Source organism: Heterocephalus glaber, unplaced genomic scaffold (assembly GCF_053883595.1).
Source record: "Heterocephalus glaber isolate CG9 unplaced genomic scaffold, H.glaber_assembly_v1.0 deba00000347, whole genome shotgun sequence".
Taxonomy (NCBI): domain Eukaryota; kingdom Metazoa; phylum Chordata; class Mammalia; order Rodentia; family Bathyergidae; genus Heterocephalus; species Heterocephalus glaber.
In genome coordinates this window covers 36,445,947-36,458,535 of record NW_028258143.1, presented here as the reverse complement: position 1 = coordinate 36,458,535, position 12,589 = coordinate 36,445,947, and the positions used below count along the sequence as shown (strand labels likewise).

The following is a 12,589-nucleotide window of genomic DNA, read 5'->3' as shown; positions in this document are numbered from 1 at the left end:
AATTCCTGGTTGAATGGCTATTATGAGGTGAGGCCCAACCAGAAGTGGCGGGACACTGGGGTATGACCCAGAAGGGTATACTCTTGTCCCCAGTGCCTCCCTTCTTTCTCTGATTCCTGGCTGTCCTGGAATGAACAGTTTTCCTATGCCATTCACTGCCATCATACAGTTTCTTCCCTGGAGCAAATCGACCATGGTCTAAATCCTCTGAAAATTGTGAGCCAAAATAAACCTCTCCTCTTATAAATTGTGAGTGTCAGGTATTTTGTGTCTGTGACAGGAAAGCTGATTAATATTCTGCTCCAAATTAAAGGACAAGCCAGGCAAGGTGGCACACAGCTGTAATCCCAGAACTTGGGAGGCAGAGGCAGAAGGATCACCATGAGTTTGAGGTCAGCCTAGGCTGACAGGTGAGTTCAAGCCCACCCTAAGCTACATAACAAGACCCTATCTCAAAAAGCAAACAAAACGAATTAAAGTATGCTCTGTCTGTCACATACACTGAGTCCATGCTGTCCCTCCTGCATGTTCCTTGAGACTGGAGCACTTTCAACAAGAAATATTTGCCTATTAAAATTACCTATGCCAAACAGCAGCTTTCCTGTCTCTGACCATTCTCTGAAGATACAACTCCTTCCCCTATTCATACTTTTATCATGTCTCTGAGCTTTTTGAAAGGCACACATTTCCTATAACACAATCTGCTGTATGCAAACAAACACTAGAGAACTCTGAGGTACCAACTCTATCAATCATCTTTGTAGTCTCTTGTAGTACCCTACATATTTGCCATACATACAACAGGCTCTCAATGAGTATTTTCAGAACTGAAATAAAAAGAATGGTTATGTATTTTAGTACAATAGCATGAAAATAACTGGAAATATCAAGAAATATAATTTTCTGAATCCTACTGGGGACACGATTCTTTTTGATACACAAAATTGTCACCTACTAAATTTTAATTCTGAGAGAAGTGGTCCCAAACAAGACTGTCCATTACGTTGGGAATGGTTCCTTCTCTCTTTTCTCCTGCGAGGTCCCCTGAGGTACAAAGTTGAGTTCAATTTGTGATACCTACAGCTGCTCTTACCATCTGCTTTTGCATGTCCAGAGATAGTCTGGTGTAAATTACATTCTATGGCTGGAGAAAGGAAATTTAGGTCAACTAGATTCCAGTGCCTATACTTTGAACTTACCATTATTAAAGTTAACAAAAAAGGACTCAGCAATGAGGTTCACAGAGATCAAAACCTAAATGTGGGTGCCGTGAAATCATAGTAATCTAGGGCATTTTTTGTTTATGTGTGCTTAAATCTCATTAAATCTTCATTTCTATGAGAGTAAATTCTACCAGGTATATAAGATAAATAAACCTCGGGTAGCATTGGTAGGAACTTCATTAGTGTGAGAAAAATTATTCCATAATAAATTATTATCATAAAGTATGAAACTGTCATAATTATTGAACATGATTTAAAAACTAAAATAATACAGAGGTAAAACTCCTTGCAGCAGTACCTAGCCCAATTTAATACATTTTTGGGGATTTTTGTTTTGTTTTGAGACAGGATCTCGCTAATGAAGTCCAGGCTGGCTTTGAACCCATTATGTAGCCCATACTGGCTCAAACTTGTGCCAGTTCTCCTGTCTCAACCTCTCTGTGCATCACCATGCCAGGCCCAATTTAATACACTGAGGATATCCTGTAGTATTATTTCTTCAAGGCAACTAATTCTAAAAATCTTTTACCTTCATATTAATAATAGTAGCTATAATTCTGTTTTATTAAGCATCTACTTTGTGTGACAAAGTACCATTCCAAGTCTCTTCTTGATTACACAAGAACACAAAAATCATTCAAAGAAGGTATTTTTTTAACCTATTTGAAACATGAACCTCAGAGACATCAAGTAAAATATGCCCAAATACACAGAGAGACACACACACACACCTAATAACAAAGCTGACTCAAAATATGTACCTGTATTTCCTTGACTCCATATTCTACACTAATCTCACAGGTAAAGAAAAAGATTATTTTATTAACTATATGTTATAGCTTATATAGATGGCTCCCCCAAAAGCCTTATGCTTTTTCAGAGGTAGCTGAATCTAGAGTGTGTGACTGATTCATGGTGGGGCTAGGCCCAAGGGCACTAGGATCAAGGGTGTGAGTGCTACCTGCCCTAAGTAGTCTATAAGATAAAAGAGGCAGAAAGATGCTGTTACGGTCTCTTGTTGCTTTTGCAGTCTTCCTCCACCATGAACTATTGCCTCTGCTATCCTGCCTTGAAGCCAGCCGATTATAGACTGAAACCTCTATGAACTGCGGGCTAAATAAACCCTTTCCCCTTTAAATTTGAATGTCAGGTATTCTGTCTCAGCAACAATAGAAAAGTAACTAAGACACTACACCATATGCAAGAGCACTGCTCTTCCGTACTACACTTTCATTCTGTACATGTCATCTTTCCATCTTCAGGGAACTTTTCATCATGTCTTCCCTAATGCTTATCAATAGTAGACAGGGTGACGGGGACAGAGTGTTTTCCATTACAGTGATGCCTTGGTTCATGAACTCAATTCTCTCCATGATTCTAGTCACAACTGAACTGGATGAGAACCAACTCAGATTTCTCCATAAGGTAAACATTAAATCTAACCATTGAATTTGATTTAGTTCTCATCCAACTCGCTTTGAGACCAGAATTGTGAAAAGAATCAAGTTCATGAACTGAAGTGCCAATTAGACTTTCTGAACTGCAGTTCATACTTCACCAGAAGACAGTTTTAAGAGATGCATGAACCAAAAGAATTATCTTACTAGACTATTTCATTTAATAAATCTTTTTCTGCCCCCAGAATGACATAAATATGATTTCAGGTGATACATATTTTTATTTCATATAATGTAAACATATTTACTATGCATTAGAAAAATTTAAACAGTATCAAATCAATGAGTTTGCAGAAATGTACAATTTTCTTTTTAAACAAATCCACTGTAGTGAAGACAAGTTATATTTAATTTTTAAATTGTCAAGTGTGATGTTTTAAAAATTGTGACAGTGTTTCACAAAGGAAGAAAAATTAGGGAATGCTAAAGAAACGAGACTTCACTAACACAGCACACACACTGTCTCTGTATGGGGCGAGGGGGAGCCTTGACCTGCATCACCTTCACACACATCAGGACTCACCTCTGGTGACAGCATCAAGCGCACAGCCACTTCCCGTTGCTCCTCCTCCAATCACAAGGATATCAAATTCCAAAGTGTTTCGCAAAGTCAGGAGTTGAGCTTCTCTGGAAGGAGGCTCCCTGTTAACAGGTTCAAAGCACTCTGCTGCTTCCACATAGGCCAGGTTCACCTGATGGAAAAGCAGACCACTTTCAGGCATTCATCTGGAATGCTGATTTAATACATTTTACAGTACACTAAAAGAAGGAATTTGTAGTGGAGATAAGGGATAGCAGAGCAAGGCCAGATTACCCACGGACGTACAGGACCAGCATTACGTGGGAAAGGAGTGCTGAGTGCATTTCTTCACGTAAGTCTCAACTAAAAGACAGTTCAGATTCAATACCTCAACTGCTTGTTATGGCTTTATATAGAGACAAGTTCAATTATTTCTACCCAAATACCTAATACGATTTAGAGGGCAAAAGAAGGAAATATTTCACCCAGCAGCAACAATTCATCCAGATAATATTTAAATGTATTGATGTCACAAGAAAGGAAGAGAAAATAGCACTTTGCTTTCTGCAATTTCTTAAAAATATATATTCCTCATTCCTCCATTTCCTTGGCAAAACTATATTCTAGAGTTTGGGTTCTATAAGTTTAAGTTAGTACAATCAAAATGAATCTGCTTAGCAGCTTAAGTAATCAGCTATGTTTAACTGGAATCATATTTTTCAAATATTTTAGTCAGAGTCTTCCCCATTAAATACTTTAATACAAAAGCAAGAACTTCATGTATTTATTGTATAGTGTTTCCTTTTCTGAAAACTTAATAATTAAAGCTAGGTCTGTTCCTCTTAAAGGATAATGACCTTCTTTAGTCCTAATTCTTACATAATTTACCATCATCTCAAATCTGATATTCAAAAAAACACTGGTATTCAAAAAGTGATACTAGTATTCAAAAAAATAAGTAGTTGCCAGAGCCTGAAATCAGAGTCAAAGCCCAGAGAAATAGGTATTTGTTTTTTTCTAAACTGTTAACACTAGGCTTATTCACTACACTAAACAGTAGTAACCAGTATTGCTCTATTAGTAACCCATGGATATGCAACATCTATTTCCTTCTCTTTAAAACAGCATCATCATAATCCATAATGGTGGTATTTTTCCCATTCTGCTTGCTGAAGAGGCCACATATGGATGTTCAGGCCAAAGTTTGTTCAAAAAGACTTATGCTTACACTTAGAGATTATTCTAATCATTCAGGATAAGTGGATTTTTTATCCAGTAAATAAAATAAATTACCTTCTATGACTGGATTTAATTATTATTAAGCTAAATGGATTTCTATGAAAATCAATCTAGCAACCAGAGGGTGTCCTGGGAAAACCCTGGATTAGGGTCAACACATCCCAACTTGAGTCTCTGCACTCCTGTTTATCAGCAATGTAACTTCTAACACAGTGTCTCTTTGGACCTTAGTTTCTCCATTTCTCTAAAATGAAGACAAAGCCCCTGTGATGTCTCTGTCTCTCCATATCTGGCTTATCTTCTGTCGAAATGCAGTAATATCATCAGTTATTAGTAAACTACATAGTACTGTCCTACAGTACTTGTTACTATTATTATCAAATAATTTGATTCCTTAATAGCATATAAAAAAGAAATTTCAAAACATATCTTACTAAGTACCATAAAAACAAAGGTTATAATCAGTCAGGTGCCATGATTTTTCACACTATTACCTCAGATGCCAAGCCACAACAATCCTATTCTGCAAAGTATAACTCTTCCTAATTATTTGCTAGTAATTACTTCCTCATGTTTACCTTTATATATATTTAAGGTAACAAACTAAGTAAGTATTGCTGCCAGGTATTTTAGAGGAAAGAATATCTCTCGGTTATGGTCTTTGCCTTCTGTCATCTAATGAAAGGAATGAATATATATTTACCACTGCTGCCACTGTTAAACACACACACATACTCACTCACTGCACATATATAACAAGTATGTAAAAAGAACAAATGTCAAAATAGAGGGAATAACCATACCAGGCTATGACCATTCAGATGAGGGAAGGAGGGAGGGAGAATCTTTCATCTGAGGGCTTCAGCTGCACCATGACAGATGGGCAGGACTTGGACATGAGACTGACAAGTGACTAAAACACCAGAGCATTTTCACACATCAAAAGAATTGCTGACATTTTCTGCTTGGTAGGTTTTCTAGAAATACTTGAGAAATACATTTAAAGACCATATTATGATATAGTTCATTAGAACCTGGTAATACTAAAAGCTCCCTGTTCTGCTCTACATATGAAGGTTAAACTCGACTGCTTGAGGTTCTCCTTTAGGAGGCAGACTTGATCTGATCAGCATCAGCTACGCTGTTGGGTGTACTGTTTCTCCCGTGTTTGTGCCCTGCTTCACTCACCCTTCTCACCAGCATGTTCTAACAGTCCCTTCTTAACAATTAAAAAATACTTCTTTCATAGGTTTCTAATTACCATCCTACAAATTCTTAAACAATCTGTAAGCGCTTGTTTGTCTATGGCCTTACTCCTTACCCATCAACTGCCTCTAACTAGGCTTTTTACATACATACCACAGCCACTACCACCAACAGGACAAACTAATGCCCCCTATTCCACTCCTTCCAGTAGCTCGCAACTGTCTGTTCACTCACCTCAGCATCTTTGAGACAATTCTCTTTTTCTCGTCAGTCTCTCCAAATCACTCTCAGCTTCCTCTGGATGTCACTCAACTGCCCAACACAAATCACTGACACTCCTCTTAAATGCATCCTATTCATTCTTCTCAGAGCATAAGAACTCTCTCCCTAGAGAATCTTCTCTACCTCATATCATCAAATACCTCTTATACCACAATGACTTCTAATTTTGTTCCCCCACTCTGAAACCCAGATATCAAACTGCCCAGGGACCTCTATTCTGGGTGTCTTATGTATATATGCCAGAAATTCTGGAGGCATCCTTGACAGCTTCCACTCTCTTCAGTGCTGTAACTGATCAATCACTGAGCTCTACCAATTCCAGCTCCTGAAAATTTCTCACACCTGGTCACTTCCTCTCTTCACTGCAACCTATATGACATGCTCCCAAAGGTCTTTGCACATTTACCCTTCCTCTTGCCAAATCATTTTCCTTGTTGCATCTGGAGTAATCATTTTAAGCCCAAATAACATAACTGATATGTGTAAAACCTCTCAAGAGTTTCCAATATAATTTGTTAAAAGTACATATCTTTACTCTGGCATCTAAGAGTCTTCATCCTCTTTTACAATGAGTAAGATTTTAAAAAAAAGAATAATACCAGGTGCTGGTGAGGATAAAACACAATTGGAGTTCTCTTATATTGCTGCTGGTAATGTGAAATGATGCAGCCCATTCTGGAAAATGGTTTGAAAGTGTCTGAAGAAGGTCAGCGTATACTTACCATTCAACCTAGCAAATGCACTCCTAGGTAATTACCCAAAAAGAATGAAAACCTATGTATGCATAGAAATATGCATACAAAAATATGCGTACAGCAAAAGTTTATAATGGCTTTATTTGCGATTGTTCAAAACTGGAAAAAACCAAATGTCCTTCACCTGGTGAAAGACTAAACTGCATGTTATCTATGCAACAGGATAATAATCAGCAATTATTTTTTGGTTTTGGGTTTTTTGATACAGAATCTTGCTATGTAGTTCAGGCTGGCCTTGAACTCACTATGTAGCCCAGGATGTCTTAGAACTCATGGCAATCCTCCTGCCTCAGCCTCCTAAGTGCTGGGATTACAGGCCTATGCCACCACACCCAGAAAATCAGCAATTTTTAAAAAGACTAAACAAACTACTGATGCACATCACAACATGAATAAACCTCAAAGGTATCATGCTAAGCCGGGACTCAGCAAAGTATGACCATCAGCCAAATATGGCTGCCACCCATTTTTGTAAACAAAGTTTTATTGGAAGATAGTCATGCTGAATCAATACACTTATGCACTGAATACTGCTACAGCAAAGGTGAGCGTCATAACACAGATCATACAGCCCTCGAGGCAAAACACTTACTATCTGGTCCTTTAAAGAAAAGGTTCCCAATCCCCATGCTTAATGAATGAAGTCAGACTAAGAAATCTACACACTGGATGACTACAATAATTCTGCATAAACACTGTTTTCTAACAAGATAACAGAAATGTTCTATGGATTGATTGTGGTGGATATCATATAATGGCACATTTAAAAGGGTGAAATTCACTGCATTTTAAACTGTAACCCAAATTATACCTTTAAAAACTTGACTTAAAAATAAGTAAATGTGAGGGCCAGGTATTTAGCTCAGTGGCACCACGCCTGCCTCGAAAGCACAAACAAGGTCCTGAGTTCAATCCCCAGTACAAGGAAAAAAATCATAATAATAAGCAAATATGTACTTAGTATTTATGTGGCAGACACTTTTATAAGGGTTTTGCTTTTTTCTACTAATTTAATCACCATCCTAACTTTATGAGTCTCCATAGCCCATGCATGATAATGCTGGGAACTACACAGCCTGGCAACAGAGACTAAGTCTTTCAACACTACACCATACTGATTCTACATATAATTTGAGAAAAAATTAAAAAATCAGACTACACAGTTGTAACAGGATTAGACATAATCATTGCCAAATGCAGAACGCTTTTTTCGGGGGGTGGGGGTGGGGTGTTTGCTGTGGAGATTTTACTGAACAATCCTTCCAAATTTTTAAAACTATACAGCACTATTGAGGGTAATTTATTTAATTTCTGACACTACTTTTAAAATAACATTTTATTTTTGTTTATTTCTTTCATAAAAGCTGGAAAGTGTTGCAACTGAGAAGCTAAGCACCACATTTATTTTAGAGGCAGTAAACACAGCCTAGGGCCCTACTTATAATTATGACAGGAGAAAGACTCATTTTGGTTTGAGTCACAAAAACACATCTGTACTCTACCTTCTTCTAGAATATGCTGAATTCTGAGAAATAAAGAAGAGAAAGGCAGCAGAAATAATAAAACAGTAGTGGTAAGTAAGAGTACCCTTTAAGAAAAGAAACTCAGCATCCTGTTCTAAGGTGGTTTGATTAAAGAGGAAGCTGGGATAGAGGCTCCATTGAAGGATTGATCCAGAAGTCTTGGGAGAAGCCTTGGAATGGCCACATCCCCTGTATCACCTGAGAGACCAAAACCCTCCTGTGACCTGAAGAGATACCAACTCACCATCACTTATTCTTCTAATATTTTTTCAGGCCCTCTAGAATTCTATAAACTGGGAGGAAAACAAAAAATAAAGACAATTATATTATTATTTACAAGTGGTTTTCAGAAACAGAAGAGGCTAAAAGAGCCACAGAAGGTATCTCTTATACAGAAATGATAACAAAATCAAGTCAAGAAAGATGAGCAAGCAATGGCTAGATGACAAAAACAGGAAAGGAAGTGGGAATAGCATGTGCTAAAAGCACAAGTCATACTTGCACGCTTTCTTCCTTTGGCATACTACGTTCTTAAAAACTGAGTTACACATTCAATGTTGTGAAATTTCTGTATTTCACATAAAACTCAGGATTTCTATCTAAAATTGATCTGAACCTGAGTTGCAGCTGTGGCCCTGAGGCAGCACTTTCGTGCTCCTGTTGCCCAGCTTTCCCACACTCTGGTTCCACATTTACCTCACATTCTGGACCCACAAGGCACAGCCTGGCCTAAATAAAAGAATAAGCCCAACACTACCAGGTTCAGAATCAATCACCTTATTCAGACATCGAAGCCAGAAGAAAGGAGAGCCCAAGCCACAAAGCAAACTGGCTTTACAATTCCAACCACAGCTCCCAAACAACAACGAAATCTTATCTGGGTAGAATTGGGATAATATCTTACAATTAATATTGAATTGATATTATTTCTGATTATATTTGATTATGATGGAAGGGGAGGAAGTAGATGATTATTGTTTTAATTTATAAACCAATTTTCATCTGCATTTTAAGATAAAATTCCTCCAGCATTCTGTAGCTTACAGCTTTTACCAAGAGACATGCATGAACATCTACATAGAATTAAAAGCCAAGTTCATAATCTTTGAACATTTATAACCCAGAAAACATTCACTCTAAACAGGATTCCAAATGAAATCAGTTTTACTATGTCTGTGCACCATTAGACTTGCAAATTTTAAAAAAAAAAAATTCTAGACATTTGCCACTTCGGGTGAGACCGAAAACAAGATCTAATAATTAGTGTCTATTTCTGAAAGAAGTGCATATTTAAAGACCACAGGCAATTAACAGCCAGGTTGTCCTGTAATCATGTACAGTAATAATTGGAGTATAAAGCAGGGATTCATGCAAATCACTTCAGACTGCAACTATCACTGTCTCTCCCATATAATATGATTCAATGAATGGAATCCATTGATTTAAGAGAAAATGCTTCCTGTTTTGTGGTTATTGAAAAGGATTATTTATATCCCATAAAGGATTAAATAATAAAGGATTGTTTATGTTTTTCTGGTGGGAAAATGCAACAAGCACCCTCATACAGCGAAACTTAAGATGTTTTAATAGTCTTCATTTACTTCCTGAATCACTTTGTGATTCTAAACACCAATGGTTTTTCTTGTACTTACATGACAGTAACCAATGTTTTTTGGTGTCAACATACATAATGAGAGAATCATGATTACTTTGTAGATAGTTAATAATGGGTAGATTCTCATCTTCACTGAGAACCAAAAGAGAAAACAAGGCAAGCCTATCTTTCTGGGGTGGCTGAGAGGAAGCTCTAGTACACCTTGAAAACTTGGTCCAGCTGACAGGTGGCTGTGATTCTCTGAGAAAACATACAGAATCTCTTCTACTAACAGAATATATCCAAATTATCAAACTTTTTGATAACTGGAAAATAGAGAAAATCTTTGGCTCTGTCTAGATATACTCAAATAAATTAATATACTTGATTATATGATCTGAGACTTGGAGGATAAGTTTTATTGGTTTTCAAGTAATTTTTTTAAACATAGGTGTTTGGAGGTATCTAAATGATATTGCTCTTCGATTCCAACAGATTGCTGAGGACCAGAGGATCTTGACAGTAAACGTGTAGCTGGGGAAGACAGAGAAGGGAGAAAAGATGAAACTATTGCTTGCCTAGCAGCTGCTAGCCCAAAAACCCCTAATAAGTTAGCTCCTTAGGCTTCAATTACATAAAAGGGAGGCACACTTTGACCAGTGAGGAAATCCAGCTTATTTATCCCTGAGGCAAGCAATTAAGAGAAACAGAATTTGATCCCAGTTTTGATTCCAAATCCCATGTCCTCAGCTCTGATAGGTCATCTCTGCCCACAGAGATGGATTATTTGGATCGCCAGACCAGCTAGCCACCCTGATACCCATAATGCAGAACTGTCTATGTAGTCAGTGAACTGGGAAGCCCTATCTGCCTCAGCTGCAGCCAGCTGCATTGAGCAGTTAACACTTGGGGGTCTATGAAACAGCACTTTATCTTAAAAATCTCCCTAAGCATACATGTCAAAGTGGATTCAGAACAAAAGAGGGCTCCCTCATCCCCTCATCCCTCTCAGGAGAGTAACACAGTGACCCACTGAGTCAAAAGACCACTTCCAAACTGGTCCTCAGCTACACTTTAACCTTATGTTCAAAATAGTTTGTGATCACTTTTGATGCACACTCTCCATTTCTTCATGAATTACTTAATCAAATATAATTTATCTACTTTGTACTCACTATTATATAATTAGGTCTCAGAAATTCTTTGTTGAAAAACTACAAATTGCAAAATAAGTAAATGAATTTGTGCCCACCTAACTTCTAAGGCATCTGCTTTCTTCTTAATTTAAAAAACCCCTAGAAAAAGCTTTTCTAATATGAATACAATTTATTAAACTGGAAGATGGGAAGAGGAGAGAGGGAAACAAAAAGACTCTCCCCAAAGCATTTATAGAAAGTTTCCTTGGTTCCACAATATCCCTAAAAAGTTTCTTAAAGAGGCCTTAAAATGAATAAATAGTTGAAAATGAAATGCAAAGTCAAATCAAAATGAATGTCAATGTTGCTCAGTTAGCAACAGCCTAGCAGCTCGCCAGCTGTCAACGCTAATCATAGCTCATTCGTTGACTCACTGTGTGACCTATAGAAGTACAGTTAACCTCACTGATTTTGTATGCCAGCAACAAAATAGCATCACAAACTCCTCGAAGGCCTGATGTGAGTTGTAACTCAAAGCTATTGCCATGGCCCCACTTTGAGGGCTAAGTGTTAAATAAAAACCAAAATTAGAAGGAAGATGATAGGATGCTCTTCAGAGAACATTTCCAGTTCTGTCTGCATAATTTTTGTGCTTTGATGAAACATGCCTCTGAAGAAACAGTTAACCGTATAGAGTGGTTAAGAATAGTTTCAATTGGCCTTATCTAAAATACAGAGTACTCAGAATCCTCATCAAGCTTTAGATATCAGGCACAATCCCAACACATTTAGTTGCATTTCTAGGAGAAAAACAGTCCTTCCAGGAATCCATGCACAGAGTTATAAATAAGAGAAGCAAATGAATGATACAGTCTTTGGCATAAGCCCTAACAATAAAACTCTTATCAAAAGAAATATAGCTCATTTGTCAACTAGATTAGAAACTAAATTCAGGACACATATGTAATGGCTGGATGCTTAACAAAACTGTCTCTCTTCTCCCAGAGAATACTGCTGGACTGCATTGCACTGGAGATGATCCTATGGGGCAGTGAAGCCCTACAGAACAGCAGAGCCACTACAGTTAAGGCACACGGGTCGCTGAAAGCTCGCAAGAAATAGATCCCTCACCCATCCACATTGAATTACACAGTGAGCAAGAAAACAAATCTTCAATATGATAAGTCATTGAGCTTTGGGGATTACTTATCACACCAATTAGCTTTCTTCAGTTACACACAACTGTGAGATGTGCTTGGCATTAAAACCCAAGATTTACAACTCACCTACTTTGTATACAGTCCATGTATAGTTCTGAATCTTCTCCTAAAGGTTGAAGCCCCAGCATTTATAAAAAAATAAACCCATAGAGATAAAACTTCAAAAGGACAGATCATTAAATGCAAACCCAGAAAATCATGATGAAAAAACACTGTCTTCCTATTTGACATAATGCTGATACTGATGGTTCTTCAAACAGGCAGGTAGAATGAGATTCTTTTCCTTCAAATACATTCTTCATATGGTACCTAACAGTGTAGCTGTAACACTGTATTCACTACATATTCACAAGTCACGACATGAATGCAACCTAAATGTCCATCGATGTCTGCATGGGTACAGAAAAGTGGTATATACATATAGTGCAATGTTA

General features: G+C 37.5%; 1 protein-coding gene across 10 annotated transcripts in view; it reads right to left on the bottom strand.

Annotated features, from left to right (window-relative positions):
* Nucleotides 1-12,589, bottom strand: part of Gpd2 (glycerol-3-phosphate dehydrogenase 2) — a 149,383-nt gene that overhangs the window by 90,949 nt on the left and 45,845 nt on the right. For all 10 annotated transcript variants that reach the window (XR_002398112.2, XM_004835926.4, XM_004835927.4 and 7 more), the window contains one exon: nucleotides 3,204-3,372. Coding sequence is in view for 8 of the 10 variants with exons in the window: in XM_004835926.4 (XP_004835983.1) it covers nucleotides 3,204-3,372 (169 nt within the window). In the remaining 2 variants the exon portion in view is untranslated. Of the gene's footprint in view, nucleotides 1-3,203; nucleotides 3,373-12,589 lie in introns of those variants that run through there.